Raw genomic sequence first — 16,113 nt, 5'->3', positions numbered from 1 at the left:
TTACGTCCATGGAGTTTGCACATTCTCTTTGTGCCTTTTTGGGGTATTTTTCCAGTTCTCTACCCACATCCCAAACGTGTTGGTTACGTCTTTAGGCAACTGTAAACTATAATGGTAAGTTTATTAGTGAATGGATTTTACATTGGTCCTTCAAGAGTTGGCTGTTTCCAGGATTGCCTGTGGCTACCCAACTCTGAACTGAATTAAATACGTTCAGGAGATAGATAGTGGTGAAGAAATGAACAATTAATACAAAGACATTTATAGTTTGCAGGAAGAAAGTAAAATTACATTATCAGGATGTTTTTAAATGTTGTCAACATCTTGTCTTGCTACTCTGTCATTCTCCCCACTCTTTAAACAAGTTTGGAAAATAAATCAATGGATATGGTAACTGATGTGGAAATATAAGCTGATTAAAAAAACTAGTAAAATCATTTTTATAACTCTTGTTTGTTTCAATGCTTTATCATTATGACTTAAAAAATGTAATTATACATGCTGTTTCATTTTCATTGTAAATACCATCCATTCGTATTCTCTATCTACTTAATTCGGTTGTAGGTACTGTGAGGTAGTGAGCAGCATGATGTTTACCAACCCACCACAAGACACATGTCATTAAATTAACAGTCGTGCCTCTGGGATATGTAAATACAATTAGGGAGAACACACAAACCCCAAACAAGCAGTGATGGGGCAGGAGTTTGAACTGAGTGTTTGAATCTGTGCAGAATCAACTGCAGCAAATGCATTTAATAACAAACCTTAAATATTTTTTCCTGGAAAATCAAATGCAAGAGAAAATGTGAAAAAAAACTCTTATTCTCAATCAGAATCATCCCAAATTTGGTTACGAGAGGTCATTTCCGGGTAAAAATATATACTACTGCTACAGCATTGTAATGTTTGTTCAGGTGATTTGCATGTGTTTGCTTTTACGTTTCTGCTATGTTCAACTAAATCATTGAAAAATGTACTTTTAGCTGATAAGTTAATACATTTTCATTAGTGTGCTACATATTTTAGATATTTTTTATCATTTACTTTTCTGTTAGATTATTTTTTTTGCCTTAATGTAGTTTCCTACATGGATATAGGGAAATAAGAAAGAAAGTTTGTTTATTAGAAGTTGTTTATTTCTCCTTCTGTCTCCGCTTGTCAGAGTGCCCCTGTGCAGGCCCCGTACATAGCCTTGAATGTTAGTTTTCACTTCAGTAGGGGGCGGGCAGGGGGTTGGAACAGTGCCCTGATCAGTGAATTCTGCAGCCTTGCTGGCCTGAGAATATCATCATTAAAGCACCAGCCTGGAGCAACACAGAAAAATAAAGAGAGAATGAAGCAGAAAATGGAAAAGAAACAAACTGAGGAGAGTGGACAAGGATAAAACAGAAGTTCTGTGGAAAAAATGGTTAGTGCAAACACCGTTTCCCCTTAAAGCTGATGGAATATTTAATGACTGAGAAGAACAGGGGAGGGTTTTCAGCAGCACACTGGGATTGCATTAGAGTGGCAAATTAATCTTGCCAGTCTGAAGATGGCCTTAGTTTAAGCTATTCCAGAGATGGAGCTAGAGCAGAAGGTTGCTACAGACTCTTTTCTGTGGAAATGTTGTTTATATTTGTATAAGGTTATTGGGTTTTATTTAAAAATAAAACTTAGAATAAAAAAAAATTAAACTTAGAATTATTTAGTCTTAACATTAAAATTGCATATTAACCTCTAAAACCTACTAGTAGAATAACATGTTCACTAGAATCTGTTTTAAAATTGTTGCTCATAACTGGATCTTTATGGCTATCTGGAAAGCAAATAATGGCAGTATCCTCATTTGATACTTTGAAAAGGAATTCTTTTTTCTGCGGCATTATGTAAAGGCTTTGAGGGATTATTCATAAAAGCCAGTAAAAACATTCCTCTGGAATTGGGAACTTTGTTTTTGTGGAACTTAACTTTTTTGCTTGTTAAATGGCAGTTTAAAATATACCTTTATACACTGAACAGAAACTCTGTATTTGTAAAATTCCTTCACTTTCAGTTGGATTTAGCAATTTGTTAATATTAGTAATATGAATGGCAAACATAACATATTTATAGTATAAAGACTTGAATAAACAGCCTGAAATGGTGAAAAGACTGAATTTACTTTAGTTGCATACAAATTTAAATAATTGACCTTTCTATTACAACCAGCAGAGTGCATATTGCATACTAACTGTACGTGTACACTATAAGGATAACAGGTGTTATTTTTGAGACTTTGTGTAACAGAAAGATGGCCTTTACAATAAATATTTTTGTATGCTTCTGCTGTGTAGTATTAACTTTTTTTTGTTAAAATTATATTTCTGTATGATATATCATTTGATGGCTAATGGTTATTTCTTTTATTTGATTATTTGGCTTATTCTCTGTTTCTCTGCATATTGAAATGTTCCTTTGGGCTCTTATTTGTTGCTTTTAGAAGAAAACATAGATTAATGGTAGAAACAGAATCCAGAATATGTTTATAGTTATGGGTCTTTGACAAGTTCAGAAACAATACAAAAAACAAGCTATACATAATGTGTCTCCATTCCAAACTTGGTTAGCTGTGCAGTTAAGCACAGAAATTATAAATTATTCCTTGTGAAACATGAATTTCATTACTGACTTGACATTAAATATTTCATCTGTTAATTTTAGTTAACCTTATAAATTGGGAATTTTATTTCCAACATATTCAATAATTTTGTTTGACAAAATGATTGAATATGCTATAAGCTAAAGAAAGGGGAACAGCAGTTAGTATAGTACATACAATGTTACATTTCTTTGTATTTACTTTAGAACAATAACGCTGTTCTTTCAGCATACCTATTTGTGTCTGAAAAGTTTTCAGCCACCATATTTGAGTCGTTTGATTTTTCGCTTTATGTTTTTAAATCATATTTTAACAAAGTCTTGAGGTGCTGATAACTATAACTCTGTAGGTGAGCTGGGAAGTGTAAACCAATTTTCAATCAGCGTTTCTTTTTCATGTAATAAAAATGTACAAGATATAAAAACTTTCCTGCTCCTTTTTTTGCATTTGTATTTTTGAAAAGGCTGTGTTGTGTAAGCAAATAATGAAATGTTAGGTTTATTAACTTGCTAAATACAGGACAATACAGTCAGGTGGCCTTGCACTGGAAGGGGCAGTGTTTACACCTACATGATTCACTCTGTTTGCTCTTACCATTGCCTTTAATGACCAAGAGAATAATGGCTTCCTGTGAACTGACATTTTCAATGTTACTAATTCCCTTTTGTTGTGAACTTTGAACTTTTGAGTATTTCTTTCAAGTGTGTTTTTATGTATCACTACTCTGCCAGAGTAAGTATTTAAATTGAGAGTCAATTAAGTATAGAACCTTAAGCACTTTGAGCATGGGAAGTTAAATATAATAAAAAAAAATACATAACATGGTTTATATCCAGAACTACAATACAGAAAAGTGCATCAGAAAATGCACAAATAATATAGAGTGGTATCAATATACACATTTACTGAATCTCACAAGGAACATACAGTATACTCTAAATATCTTTTGTTAGGAAAATCTCCTAGTTAACCAAACAGTATCAATAAAGCAGGCAGCAAAAACTGAGCTAATAAACATTCATCTTTATGGTGTGTAGTTAAGATGCTCTTTTATGTACATTACCTTTAATGTAATACTGTTTCACTTGCAAGAGTCTTAGCATGTAGTGACAGCTCCACCCTTACACATAACAGTGGTGCTAGCAGATCTGGTCACAGACACTCTTTAGACCATCTAGTCAGGTTGCTATTTTATGTGATTTGGGGTGAATCTATAAATGTGAAAGCCAGGGTTCAGTCTCAGGTGGGGGAATTGCAGTGCCAGGCACTGAGCTTACTTGATATCCTTGTTTACAGTATGGGATTAACAGGCAGGGTTTAAAGTGCTATGATGAGCAAAGCATAGATCTTAGGAGGGAGTAAAAGCCATGGTTAATTTTAAAGACCACTCCATTTAAAGAAAAATATTGTTTCATTTAAAAGAGCCATGTAGTATAATTAGACATTTTTTCTGAATGAGACAATTTGAATAGTGTTTCTAACTATCATCACTCTGTTGTTTCCTTACTTAGATTACCTGAGCTAGACACCCCATCCCATCCCATAGAAGAGGAGTGGTTTAAGCTGTATTATTATACCAAAATTATGAATACCGGTATATTTAGTTTATATGTATGTGTAACTATTAGTTTATAAAGTGATTGTAAGTAATGTCAATTAAGTAAGATACAGAGAAGCATGTTATTTGCAGGCATTACAATTGCCTGGTGTATTGAAGGATATAGAAAGGTCATGATGTAAGTTAACCACATTCATACCGCCATCTCACCTAAACATGAAGAAAGTATATGAAACCTGAGATACTAATCATTGTATAAAACCTCATTGACTCTCAGGACGCTCCACACTTGATGAAACACAAACGGTGTTGTAACTACTGTTTTACAGGAACAAATGCTAGACATTTGTGATTCTCAGTGGTAGGTAACTGCAGGCAACATTTAATGTCTGTGACATTTCTGCACCTGTGACTCACTTAGCAAATGTGTCCCTAAAACTTCATATGCTACCATTTGTAAGAATTTTTATTGAAAATGTATATTTTACTATGGGTTGTATTTTCTGTGTCTTAAATGATTTAATTTCCACTTTTATCAGTCATCTGATTTTCTCTTGAAATTGAATTATAGTGATATACAGCTCATTCTTTTATTGATAGAGGTACCAGAGTTTCCTCTTGTATATTGGTAGTCATAAGGGAAATAGTTGATGTTGTTTGTGGCCTGGTTTTGCAGGGTTTCAGGGGTTTCTTTTACTAAATCTATGTAGGAAACTCTGAAAAATGCCAGGCACTTTATAAAGTAAACATGACTTTGCAGCATAAGATCACAAAGAAAAAATAGATGAAAGTAAATTTCATACTGAAAAGTAAAGATTTTAGAAGCATGGCCTAATATGTTTGAAAGAGAGACACTTTGTAGCTCTTAAATGCACACCAATTTTGTTTTTGTTATTGTTCCAAAAAACGTCAGACAAAAAGAATCGAGCTCTCATTGCACAAATGCAGAACTAACAGCACAAGGCTATATTTCAAACCCTATAATTCAATTATGATACTGTGTAGATACATAATATAACATAACCTTTGGACTTAGTTCATTGTTGGCAAAACTCAACAGGATCATGTTGTAATGATTTGTGTTTACATTTTAATTTTCAGAAGGGAATTAAATTTGAATTATTTTTCCTGTGATATATGTTACCTCCACATGATAGCAAAGTAATGTATATTCAAATATAAATCTTAGGGACTGATAAGTACTGGGACACTAAGTAGATGACATAAAGTAATACAGATACAGTTGAAATTGTTTAATTCATTTTTCAATTTTTTAAAATTGAATTAAATTTGTCCTGTTTTTACTTTGGTAGATTTTAACTCCGCATGATAGCAAAGTAATGTATATTTAAATATAGATCTTGGAGACAGAGAAGCACTGGGACACTAAGTAGATGATGTAAATATATTTTTTGTTATTCATAATGTAAAGTAATACAGTTACTTTGCATTAAATAAATTATCAGTTAAAACTTGGTACCCATATATGAGTTATATGTTATATATTTTTAAAAAGATTAAATACTGAAGTAGCAGAATCAAAATTCAAAAGAGAAAGTCTGTTTCACATATAATTTGTATGGTGTTATGAAAAGAAGCTCTAAAACAGACCTTGGGAGAGGTCCACAGATGAAGAATCACAAGCTTGATAAGTGTTGACTAAGTAAGAGTTGCTTATGGGGATTTTAGGATCACGAGGAGGTTGGTACCTGAAAATGTCATGTATCTTATTTTGGTTAAGTGGTCATATAAGGATGTCTGGGTCTAAGAACTTTTTCATTGTGTAATCTGTTGCAGTTTTGAAGTAAGTTTTATGTCACACAGGAAGCCATTGTTATCAAGACAGCTGAAAAGTGATTGGGCCTTTTCATTTTGTTTGACCCAGATGTTTGCAACAAACTTTTGATGTTTGCTTGTTTGTTGTCTTGGTTGTATGTTTTGTATAATGATGTTTTAGGAAACACAAGTAGTATTAAAACCTTAAAGTGTCACTAACTGAAGAAATAAAGGAATCTGAACAATGTATCCTTCAGTAAAGCTTTAGACATAAGACAGACGAGGTTATGAAAGTGCAAATTATTATATGAACATGCAAAACATTTCAAGCTCTGTTAGTACCTTATCAGAATTTTTTATTTTGTGGCACAAGGTCATGGAGGCGCACAAGTCAAATGTCCTATAAATGTTTGGGTTTTAAGAACAGCAGTAGTGGCATAAGAAAGACAGAAAAAGAGTCAGTGTAGTAGAATAAACTATCTTGTTATTGATAATTACAGATTTGGAAACAATTCTGTGAAGATCAGTTGAAAGCTGTTTGTGCATCCACTACAAAGCATCAGGAAAATAGTAACCCTTTTCACTGATGTATGTTTATGTATGAAAATATGTTATCTCAAGAAGAGTTTTAGATTTTTGCTGAAATTAAATGTTGCTGCTTTTCAAAACATAAAGTCCCATAGTCTGATTGTTATTCATCGTAAAATAATTGCATTATTTTGTATGTGCTGTTGGTGTACCCCTGCCTAAAATCTGTCTGTAATAAACACTACTATTTGCAGTCTATTAGCAACATTTGTGTGAACTGAGCTCTTGTCTGGTTGGAGAGAACAGGAGATGGTTGTAAAAATGCTTCTGTCCTTTGAAACTTTAGTTTGATTACCAGTTGAAGTGCTCATGTCTAATTGCTCGTTTTAGAACTCAAGCCTATATATAAATCAACACAATTCAGATGCTGCTTTATGTTTTCTGTTTCTGGTTTATCCTTTCTGTGAATGTCTTTGGGGGTTCGGCAGTAGACTAGCTAAGATTTTACAGAGTATTACTCTTTTTTGTTTATTTTCTCACCTCAGATGGTAGTGATTGAACAGCTTTTGGACCTCACGTTGAAGGATCTGTCAGCAGTAAGATTTTCTCTGCTTTATTCCAGAGTTATTGCACTCACCAGCCAGTGAATGAGCCTTGCTTTAATAAAAGAAAGGCTATGTCTGTTTATTATGAAAAGTGCCAGAAATGACTGGTTGAATTTGTGCTCCTTTCACAATTCTTAAAGAGGAATGCATCTTTTGCAAAGTGTAATTTATATTTTTATAATTCAGCTTATAAAATGTTGAATACAAAGTTTGGTTATACATTTTATCATTTTAATAGATTTTTACTACATAAAGCAGTACCTGATGTAAGTGTTAAAGAGCTATAAAAATAAAATGTTATTACATTTTTATTATACAGGTATATAACATTACTTTAAATATAATCTTCCACCAACAATAGTAAATGTGTGCAAAACGGCATCAAAAGGATACATTTTCCTGAACAAGAGAATATATTATAATCATTACATAATAATACATGGCAAATAAACTGTGGTTTCTTTTCCAACCTGTTCAGTGTTTTTCTTTTGTGTTTGTGGGTGGCTTGTTTCATTTTGTCCCACAATGTGAAGAATGAACTGTGATACCTTAAGTAGGAAATGCATTTTGATATTTATTTGACTTGCTTGTTACTGTTTTTCCCTTAGCTTAAACATTGTTTTGATGTGCACAGTGGTTTATTGCCACCAGATTGCATTTTACTGAGTTGAGGTTGCCAGATAGTGTTAGCCTTTTGCTTTATATATGGGTTAAACATAATTTTGGATATTTTATCATTATAACAATATCTTTTAAAAGTTAAATTACATATATAGCTGTAGTAGTAAAGCCTTGTTAGGGTTAAACTCTCCAAAAATGTTATGTTGAAAAAAAAAATGGCGGCAATATTTTGGCATAATCTGAACAGAGAGAAATGCAACTCTGGTTCTTGTGTTAGCCATTTACTTACTTTCAGCTTATCAAATATTTTCATTATCTTGTGTTGCTCTTTGTTGTATAATAACTTTGTTAGATTGTTATATGCTTTACAAAGCATTTAGAGATGACATGCTCTACCAAATTTATTTAATCAATTATTATTTCATCATTATGTGAAAGGTGCTAGGTGAAGGTTTATTTACCTACTGTTGATGTAAATTCTAGAGGTTATTGATGAAATTCAGTTTTTTGATATATGCCAGTGCCATACTCATCATTGAAAGGGTTAAGATTCATTTAGCAGCTCCTTGAAATGTTCCTCCAAGAACTCTTATCAACTGAAGGGGAGAGCCAGTCCTAGTTCTTGCTGTGCAGGAGGCAGTGATTTTCATATGATGATGCCTACAAAATGTGTGCTTTATATTATGCTTATTCGTTGTTGTAACATTATGAAAAACAGAATGAACCTGTTGTTAACCCATTAGGTTGAGATATTCTTGCCTCCTTTGTGTTTTTCTTATTTAATTTTGTTTTTGGTCTTATTATTAATTTTTTAGTTATGTTATTAGCATCAACATGAAGCCATTTTGTTTACTGTTTTCCTAACATTTGTCTCTTTTTTGTAGTGTTTCCTAAGGCTGTGGCCATATTATTGTTGCCAGTGTCTTTATGTTGCTCCATGTGATTGTTGGTGGCATTTTGTATGGCATTGTTGTGTCAGTACTATGTAAAATGGTGGCACACTATGTAGTGCAACATTTATTTAGATCCTACTCACCAAAGAAAAGCTTTGCATAACTTAGTTCAGAAAGGAAAATGGCATTTGGCCAGGGACTTGTGTTTTTTGACTATGATTTTTGTTTGATGGATTGACTTTGGTAGCAGTAGACAGCAGCACTGTCTTGTATTTTTTATTTATTTATTTTCATTTTTACTATTTATGCATTTATTTATTCATTTTGGTACTCTGAGCTCAGCTTCTTTCTTAAAAAACAATCTTCATTTTCCCACTTAATCTTCTCCATATTTTACTGGTTCTTCTCTAAAAAGCCATTGCAAAGTACAACTTAAGTATGAACAGAGCATTTTATATCAGAATCTCTTAAGCATTATGTATGTTTGTAATGTCTCAGGGAATCTGTGAAAATATAGAAGAAATGCATTTTGGCATGCAAGTAAGGGAATGCATTTTTGAAATTACAGTATTTTGTTTATATGAATGTGTTGCTTCAATAAAAATGACTGGTTTAGAAAGAAACCTGAATACAGGTCAGGATAATTCTGTAATTACTGGCCTGGATAGGCTGAGTGGTGGCTCTAAAGCTAGGGATTTGTGCCAGCAATCAGTAGGTTGCTGATTCAAATCCTCTAAATGCCAAAAGTGACTCAACTCTGTTGTGCCCTTGAGCAAGGCCCTTAACCTGCAACTTCTTCGTCCTGGGTATGACATTAATCTGCATCCAGGCTTGCAAGCAGGTCCTCCAATTTGAAGGGAAAACTTGGGGGTTGGTGGCAGGATTGGCACTCCAGCAACCATAAAATACCTCACAGTGTTCCAGTGTAGTGCTGAAGTGTCACCCACTGCACTCGGGTCCCAATCCAGATGGTTTGTTGTGTGGTGGGTGTGTCAACGCACTACTAGTACATGCTCCAACTTCTCCTTTGTTCTGAAAATACAGCTAAATGTGAAGCAAAATAAAAAGTGCCACACAATTTTTTTTAATTTGTATGTATTTTACTGTAATGTGAGAAGTAAGAAGAAGCCAACAGAAAATATTGTACTGTATGTATCCAAGGATGCCATGTTTTCTTTGAATTTTGCCTAACTTTTCTTCCAATTCGCCTCTCATTTTCCATGCAGCTCGCCAGCTTGTCTCTTTTTCCTATACAGGGCATCTCGCCCTTTTCACTCTCTTGCAGCCCCTTTTTCTCTGCATATTTACAGCTTTTAGCTTGTACAGTGGTGTTGTTCTGCTTTTTGCTCTCATTTGTATGAACTGCACACCCCATTTCTCTGTGCAATCACAGCCGAAGCAACTAAGAACACTCTAGTCGCTATAGCTTTAATACTGATAAATTTCAAGAAATTGAAAAACATATACCAGCTAATGTTATTTTTTTATATAAAGTCACCAAATTTCAATCAAATCAATGAAATAGTTTTTGAGAGTTTTAGGGTATTTAGTTTTTTCTATTGTGGGAGGGGGTTCTGTCCCTAAATATTGTGTAGTAGATACCTCCTGGCCTAGGTATACCATCCTGCCAAATTGCAGCTTTTTAACTATGTGGGAAATAGTGTTTTTGTTTATGAGTGAACGAGTACTGAAAATTTCAAGGTATTTTTAAATTTCCATGTCAGATTAATTTTAACTAACATTGATAAAATACTGCAAGGTCTGTTTCAGTGTTGCTCTCAATCAGTCAATCAATATCTATTTTATATACTGCTATCAACAAAATGCACCATCTCAGAGGCTATTAATGCTAACAAGATTACAGTACCACATGATACTAAGATATTACTGTTTTAAACTTGATTTATAAGCACAAGGGGGCTCAGCCCCCTGCTTGCTTTGCTCTCCCACCCCCATGTTTGGTTTACCAGATATGCAATTTAAAGAGATTGTCATTTTCATGGGAATTGTTACATATGCATTATTTTCACTTTTACTTTAAAATCTTTTGTAAAAACAATACTTGTCCTTTATTTCCGGCCCCGGGCGTGGTTACATCTTTTTCTCGCAGGACGTATAACGCTACTCACTTTGTGAAGGGGGGCGGCTGAATGCACGCTAAGGATGCCATCGGATCATCTGCTGTCTTTCTGCTGCTGGCGAGCTGCCTGTTCTGCTTGTCGCATGTCATTGTTTTAAGAGCTGGGAGCACATGACATGTGTCTGCCAAAGCAATCCAACAACTGCTAGTTTAGATGTCCATGGACTTGTTTTAAATGATGGCTCACTGCCTTGTCTCACATGACGTTGTAAAAACAATACTAGTCCTTTATTTCTGGCCCCGGGCATGGTTAAATCTCTTTCTCACAGGACGTATAACGCTGCTCTTATTATGAAGGGGGGGGCAGCTGCTGTTGCGCTGCCCATCAATCATTTTAAAGCCTGTACAGCCGCTGTCCTTTCTGCCACTTCGTGGCTCTGCTGCTCGCGTTGTGATTGCTTCTCCGTGATCATAAATATACACCTGACCGAATTGTGTTTTCTTTAAAATTAAACTTGTCGTTGCTTTAACTGTTGCAGGACCACAGATTCTCATAGTGTATGGTCCATTATTGCGTAAATCTACGTTTTGTGCATTGATGCAAAGGCGAAAAGACTTCGTTTTTTGCTCTTTGCCTTTTATATCTGGCCTCACTTTGTCCTGCTATTTTTTCAATTACACCTGGCCCTGATGATTAATTTCCTTTTGTTTGCGCTCATGCGATCTTTACTATCTTTTTTTTGATACTGTAGCGACTGATGTAATAAAGAGTCACAAAAGTTGTACTTGAACAATCGCAGACTTCGTAACCCTAAACACAACTTTCTAGCACCCTATCCAACTCCACTTAAACATTCACTTAAAACAAATAAAGGCTTCAGCCTGGCTGGGACGCTATAATACTTTAGAAATTTACTGCTTTCATATTCTTTACCATTCTCTGCATATGTATTGTGCCATCGTTTGTTTGAGCCTTTCGAGTTCCACTGCTTTTATAATCTCTTATCTGCCTTTTTTTCTCTCCAACGCTTTTGGGTCTCTTTTCTCCGCGCTGCTCTTTCTTCTTTGCTTAGTCATTGACGTTTCATCTAGAACGTATTGTCCTTATATGCTTTATATGTGCTGAGAGCACAGGATCTGTGTGTGCTACGTGCCTTTACAGGACTGAGTGTTTTGCTGGCTGTGCTTTCTTATTTGATATTGTTTGCGTCTCGCGGGTCTTTTAAGTGTCTTCTGACAAGATCATGTCTCGTCGCCCTGCTTTTCCTTTCCAGGATTTTTTTTTATAATAGAGAGATTTGTTTAAGCAGGATGTACCAAATTTTTAACAGCAACAGGTAAAACACAATTAAAAACCATTAAACAAGATGTAAAATAAAAAAGAATAAACATTAGTAGTTCCTATAATTGATTGTAAACAAGTACATCTTAAGATGTGATTTTAAAGCAGAAAATTAATCAGATGATCTAATGCTTAAAGGAATGCTTTTTCAGAATTCGTAAAGAGCAAGGCCAGATCTTATAATCTGAGATATCTTTGAGTCTCATAAGGCTTAATATTTCACTAACATACTCTGGGGCTTAACTAAGCAGTGCCTTATATAAAATTATTAAAATTTAAAATCAGTCCTAAAACTACCAGAGAACCAAAGCAGGGAGGCACATACAAATGTAATACAAGTTGAAGATTTTATCTTAGTAAGCAATCTGACAGAATGTTCAATCCGATTCAGTGTTAACAGTTTGAGTTTGATTTGAATGTATGGAATGTTATGTACTTTTAATACATTCAATAAAAGATAAAAATAAATAAATCAAAGTTTAAACAATAAAACAAGGCATTATAATAATCTAAGCAAGATTAAATCAATTTGTGTGTGATATTTTCTGTGTTACCAAAAGGTAAAAGAAATGTGCCTTCTGTTCTAATTGTTCTAAGTTGGTCAAAAGAAGAAGGTACCATATTTTTTGTATATGAAACTCAAAGCTTCAAATAGGAAAGTGCTAATAGGTTTTAAGCCCATGACTTAACACTAGAAATGATCACCTGAACACAACACAATAGAGTCATGCAGCTCAACAATCCTAGTAAAATGAAACATAAATACATCAGCATAGAAACATGACTGAAAGGTACAATGGACAGTATACTGAAAAACAAGTATATTGTAGATCAAGAAAATAAGCAAGGTGAATCTGGCAGCTGTTTAAACTAGCAGAAGAACCAATAAATGTAATTAACACTTAAATGTTTAGCAAAATGGCAGGCACTGTGGCAAAAGTAAAATCTAGAACAGAGGTAAATAGTAGGTTGCACGTTTGACCACTGGATATAAAGTTTAAGATAGTGACATTAGATCACATATGTATTAACAGTTGGCTATGGTTAAGCATTTTCTTTGATGCGTAGGTTTACTATTATCCAAAAGCATGATGTGTCATTACTTTAAGCATTAACCAAGATCCAAGGTAATGCTATGCTTCAACATTTGGTTTATTTTAGTGAGTTGGGGTCTGGCCAGGTAGTACAACATTTATTGTTTAGTTTATTGTCCAAAACATGCTAGATTATACAGCTATTGGCAAAATATTTTTTTTAAATGAGAGAGAGGTTTACATCTCTAGCAGCTATACAGTGTCAAGAGGTCACTGCAAAAACCTTTTAAAAACTCAAAAATAATCAGTATAGTTACCTATATTTCATATTTGAAGATGATATTAAAGGAAAGATGAGTATATTATTGATATTTATTGTTGTTGCACTTTGGATGTCTAGTATTTGTTTATAAAGGTCATTTGTACTTGGGTTTGAGGAGTAGATTTCCTAGTGTTATCTCATGCATAATTTCATTTTGTGCAATCATCATTCGATATTTTTCATTTGAGTTATTTTATGTGTTTGCATGTTGTCATGATGCACTAATATTAACTTCATTGCAAATGCACATACTTATTCTGTATATCTGTTTGTGCTTCTGGTTGGTATGTAATAATAAAACATTTGTATTAATAAAACATTCATAGTAATAAAATGCATATGTCATTTCAGCAGATGGTGCATCACATACATTAACACTGCTTTTTATGAATCCCATAGCAAATGGCTAATAATGTTAGTGATGCCCCATCTATTGGAATAACAAAAGCAATGAATTTTATTACTGTATGAATTACAAAACATATTCTTATAGGTAATGCACAATGACATCAACAATGAGGTCTAAATTGACAACTTGGATTTCAACTCATCTTAGATGGGTGGCATAGCTAGCATTCTTATAAATGTACTTTTCTGAAGAAAAAAACATTTTGGTAATGATAATAATCTTAATTAGTTAATGTATACAAACTTTTTATAATGGGGAACATTTTAGCTATCAATTAGGCAATGCAAAAAGATGTACAACTTATGAAGAAATGATTTGTAAACATGTAAAGTAAATAAATTCTTCCATTGCTACAAAGCAGGCAGAAGCATGAAATAACCAATTTACAGACTGTACAAGCTATGTACACCAAAGTTTTATATTATAAACAATAGGTGTAATAGGTCATTAAAGGCATTTGTCACTAATTAGCTAGACATTAATAATTTATATATTATATCATGTGTTTTTACACCATTGACAATGACTTAACAATTATCCAATAACATATTTTTTTTAATTCAACAACATATTCTTCATGTTGAGAAGTCAAATGATGTAATACATGAATTATTATTCAATCCCATTTATAATAATTGAATTGCAGTAAAATAAATATCTGTTCGGAATTATATAATGTTTGTTGATGGTTAATTAATGTTATTATAAAAGTGTGATCAAAACTTTTTTTCAGAAAAGGAAATGAGAATACTAGGAAGCACACCTTTATTTTCATAGATTTATAACTTCCTCATAAATGGATAAATGTACTATTGAGAAATATCATCATATAGCCTTCAGAAAAAGGTGGGAAAGAAGACTAGATCAGAGAATAAAGAGGATCCTTAAGTCATCTTATTGGCTGTCTTTCTCTCTATGTCTGTTTACACAGCTGAGTCTATCATTTTGTATCTGACACCCCTCAAGGTAACCTAATATTCCAGGCCTTGCATTTTGTCTGCATCAAAGGGCCTAGTCTGTCTAAAACTTGGGAAAATGTGTTTTGAAGGCTGGTTGGCACATTTATTCTTGGGATGTTACTGTACTTTCAGATAAGTCTAACTTTGCCTTCGTCCTTTCTTCGTAGGGTGTTTTATTATTGAAAATAACTGTGAATGTTTTACCATAAAGTGATGAGTTTGAGTAAAAGAGGTTCATAATAATTTTTCATAATTGAAATTGTTGTATCGTTTTTACCTTGTTGATGACTTATGTTTAACCTGTTTAGGGTAATAGTGTGCTATGAATTTACTGTTTTATTTTTATTCTTGTAGGATTCTGAAGCTCTAGATAGCTGCATACAAAACACCTTGTCAGTGCTGTACCCTCCTTTTGAAGCTACTGCAGCTACCGTCCTATGCCAGGTCTTTGATGTGGTGGAGAAAACATACCGGGGAGACGGACTGCGTTATCTCACTGACTTCTTGGTTCCATCTAAACACATCCTGCAGTGTATTCAACAAGATGCTTGTGTAAGTGAAGAAAGTCTCTAGAATTAAAATATGGGCAAATGTGGTGTTGGAGATATTTAATTAAATATTGAATCTGCTTTTTTTGATCTGTCTGTAAAAGATCCTTAATAAAAATTAAATTATTTTTCTCACTGTTCTCATGGAAACAAGTTGAGATGGTTTGGATATGCAGTAGGGGTTTGGCTGCTACATGACTCCCTTTGTGGGTGTACTAGGCATTGCACACTGGGAAAAAGCAGATAGCGCAGAACATGCTTCAGGAAATACATCTGTCAGCTGGGAATTCCTGAGTAGAATGTGGAGGGTGGCCTAGTCTGTCCAGATCACAACGTTGTCTTAGGATACTTAACAAGCACAAGTGGATAGGAATCGTGTGAGTGACTGAATAGTTTAAAATACAGTAGCATAATTAGTGCAATGTTGTGGATGTTGTTTTCCATGAAGGACTGAGACTCCAATCTTCAAAAAAGGAAACAAATTGGATCCTGGTAATTACAGACCAGCAAGTCTTCTGTATCATTCAAAATGGTGCTAACTATAATGAGAAATAATTCAGAAAAGTACCTGTATGAAAATAATATACTGAATAACAGCCAGCATGGGTTTCTAAGAGGGAGATCCTGCCAAACCAATCTTTTAGATTTTTTTGAACATGCAACTGAAGTAACTCACAAAAACAAAGCATATGACATAAATTACTTTGACTGTCAAAAAGCCCAAGTCAAAGATTAATTCTAAAACTCAAAGGTATAGGCATCAAGGGCAACCTACAAAGCTGAATGCCAAGTTGGTTAACTGAAAGGAAATGTAA

At 33.8% G+C, this 16,113-nt stretch overlaps 1 protein-coding gene across 1 annotated transcript in view; it reads left to right on the top strand.

The window, feature by feature from the left end:
- The window catches only part of plekhg4 (pleckstrin homology domain containing, family G (with RhoGef domain) member 4), a 183,003-nt gene that overhangs the window by 51,044 nt on the left and 115,846 nt on the right, over positions 1-16,113 (top strand). Inside the window, exon 3 of the mRNA XM_039762361.1 lies at positions 15,105-15,302. Coding sequence (XP_039618295.1) covers positions 15,105-15,302 — 198 coding nt within the window. The remainder of the gene's footprint in view (positions 1-15,104; positions 15,303-16,113) is intronic.

This window comes from Polypterus senegalus, chromosome 9, assembly GCF_016835505.1.
Source record: "Polypterus senegalus isolate Bchr_013 chromosome 9, ASM1683550v1, whole genome shotgun sequence".
Classification (NCBI taxonomy): domain Eukaryota; kingdom Metazoa; phylum Chordata; class Cladistia; order Polypteriformes; family Polypteridae; genus Polypterus; species Polypterus senegalus.
Note: the sequence above shows the minus strand (reverse complement) of the source record. Positions and strands in the feature narration are given on the sequence as shown.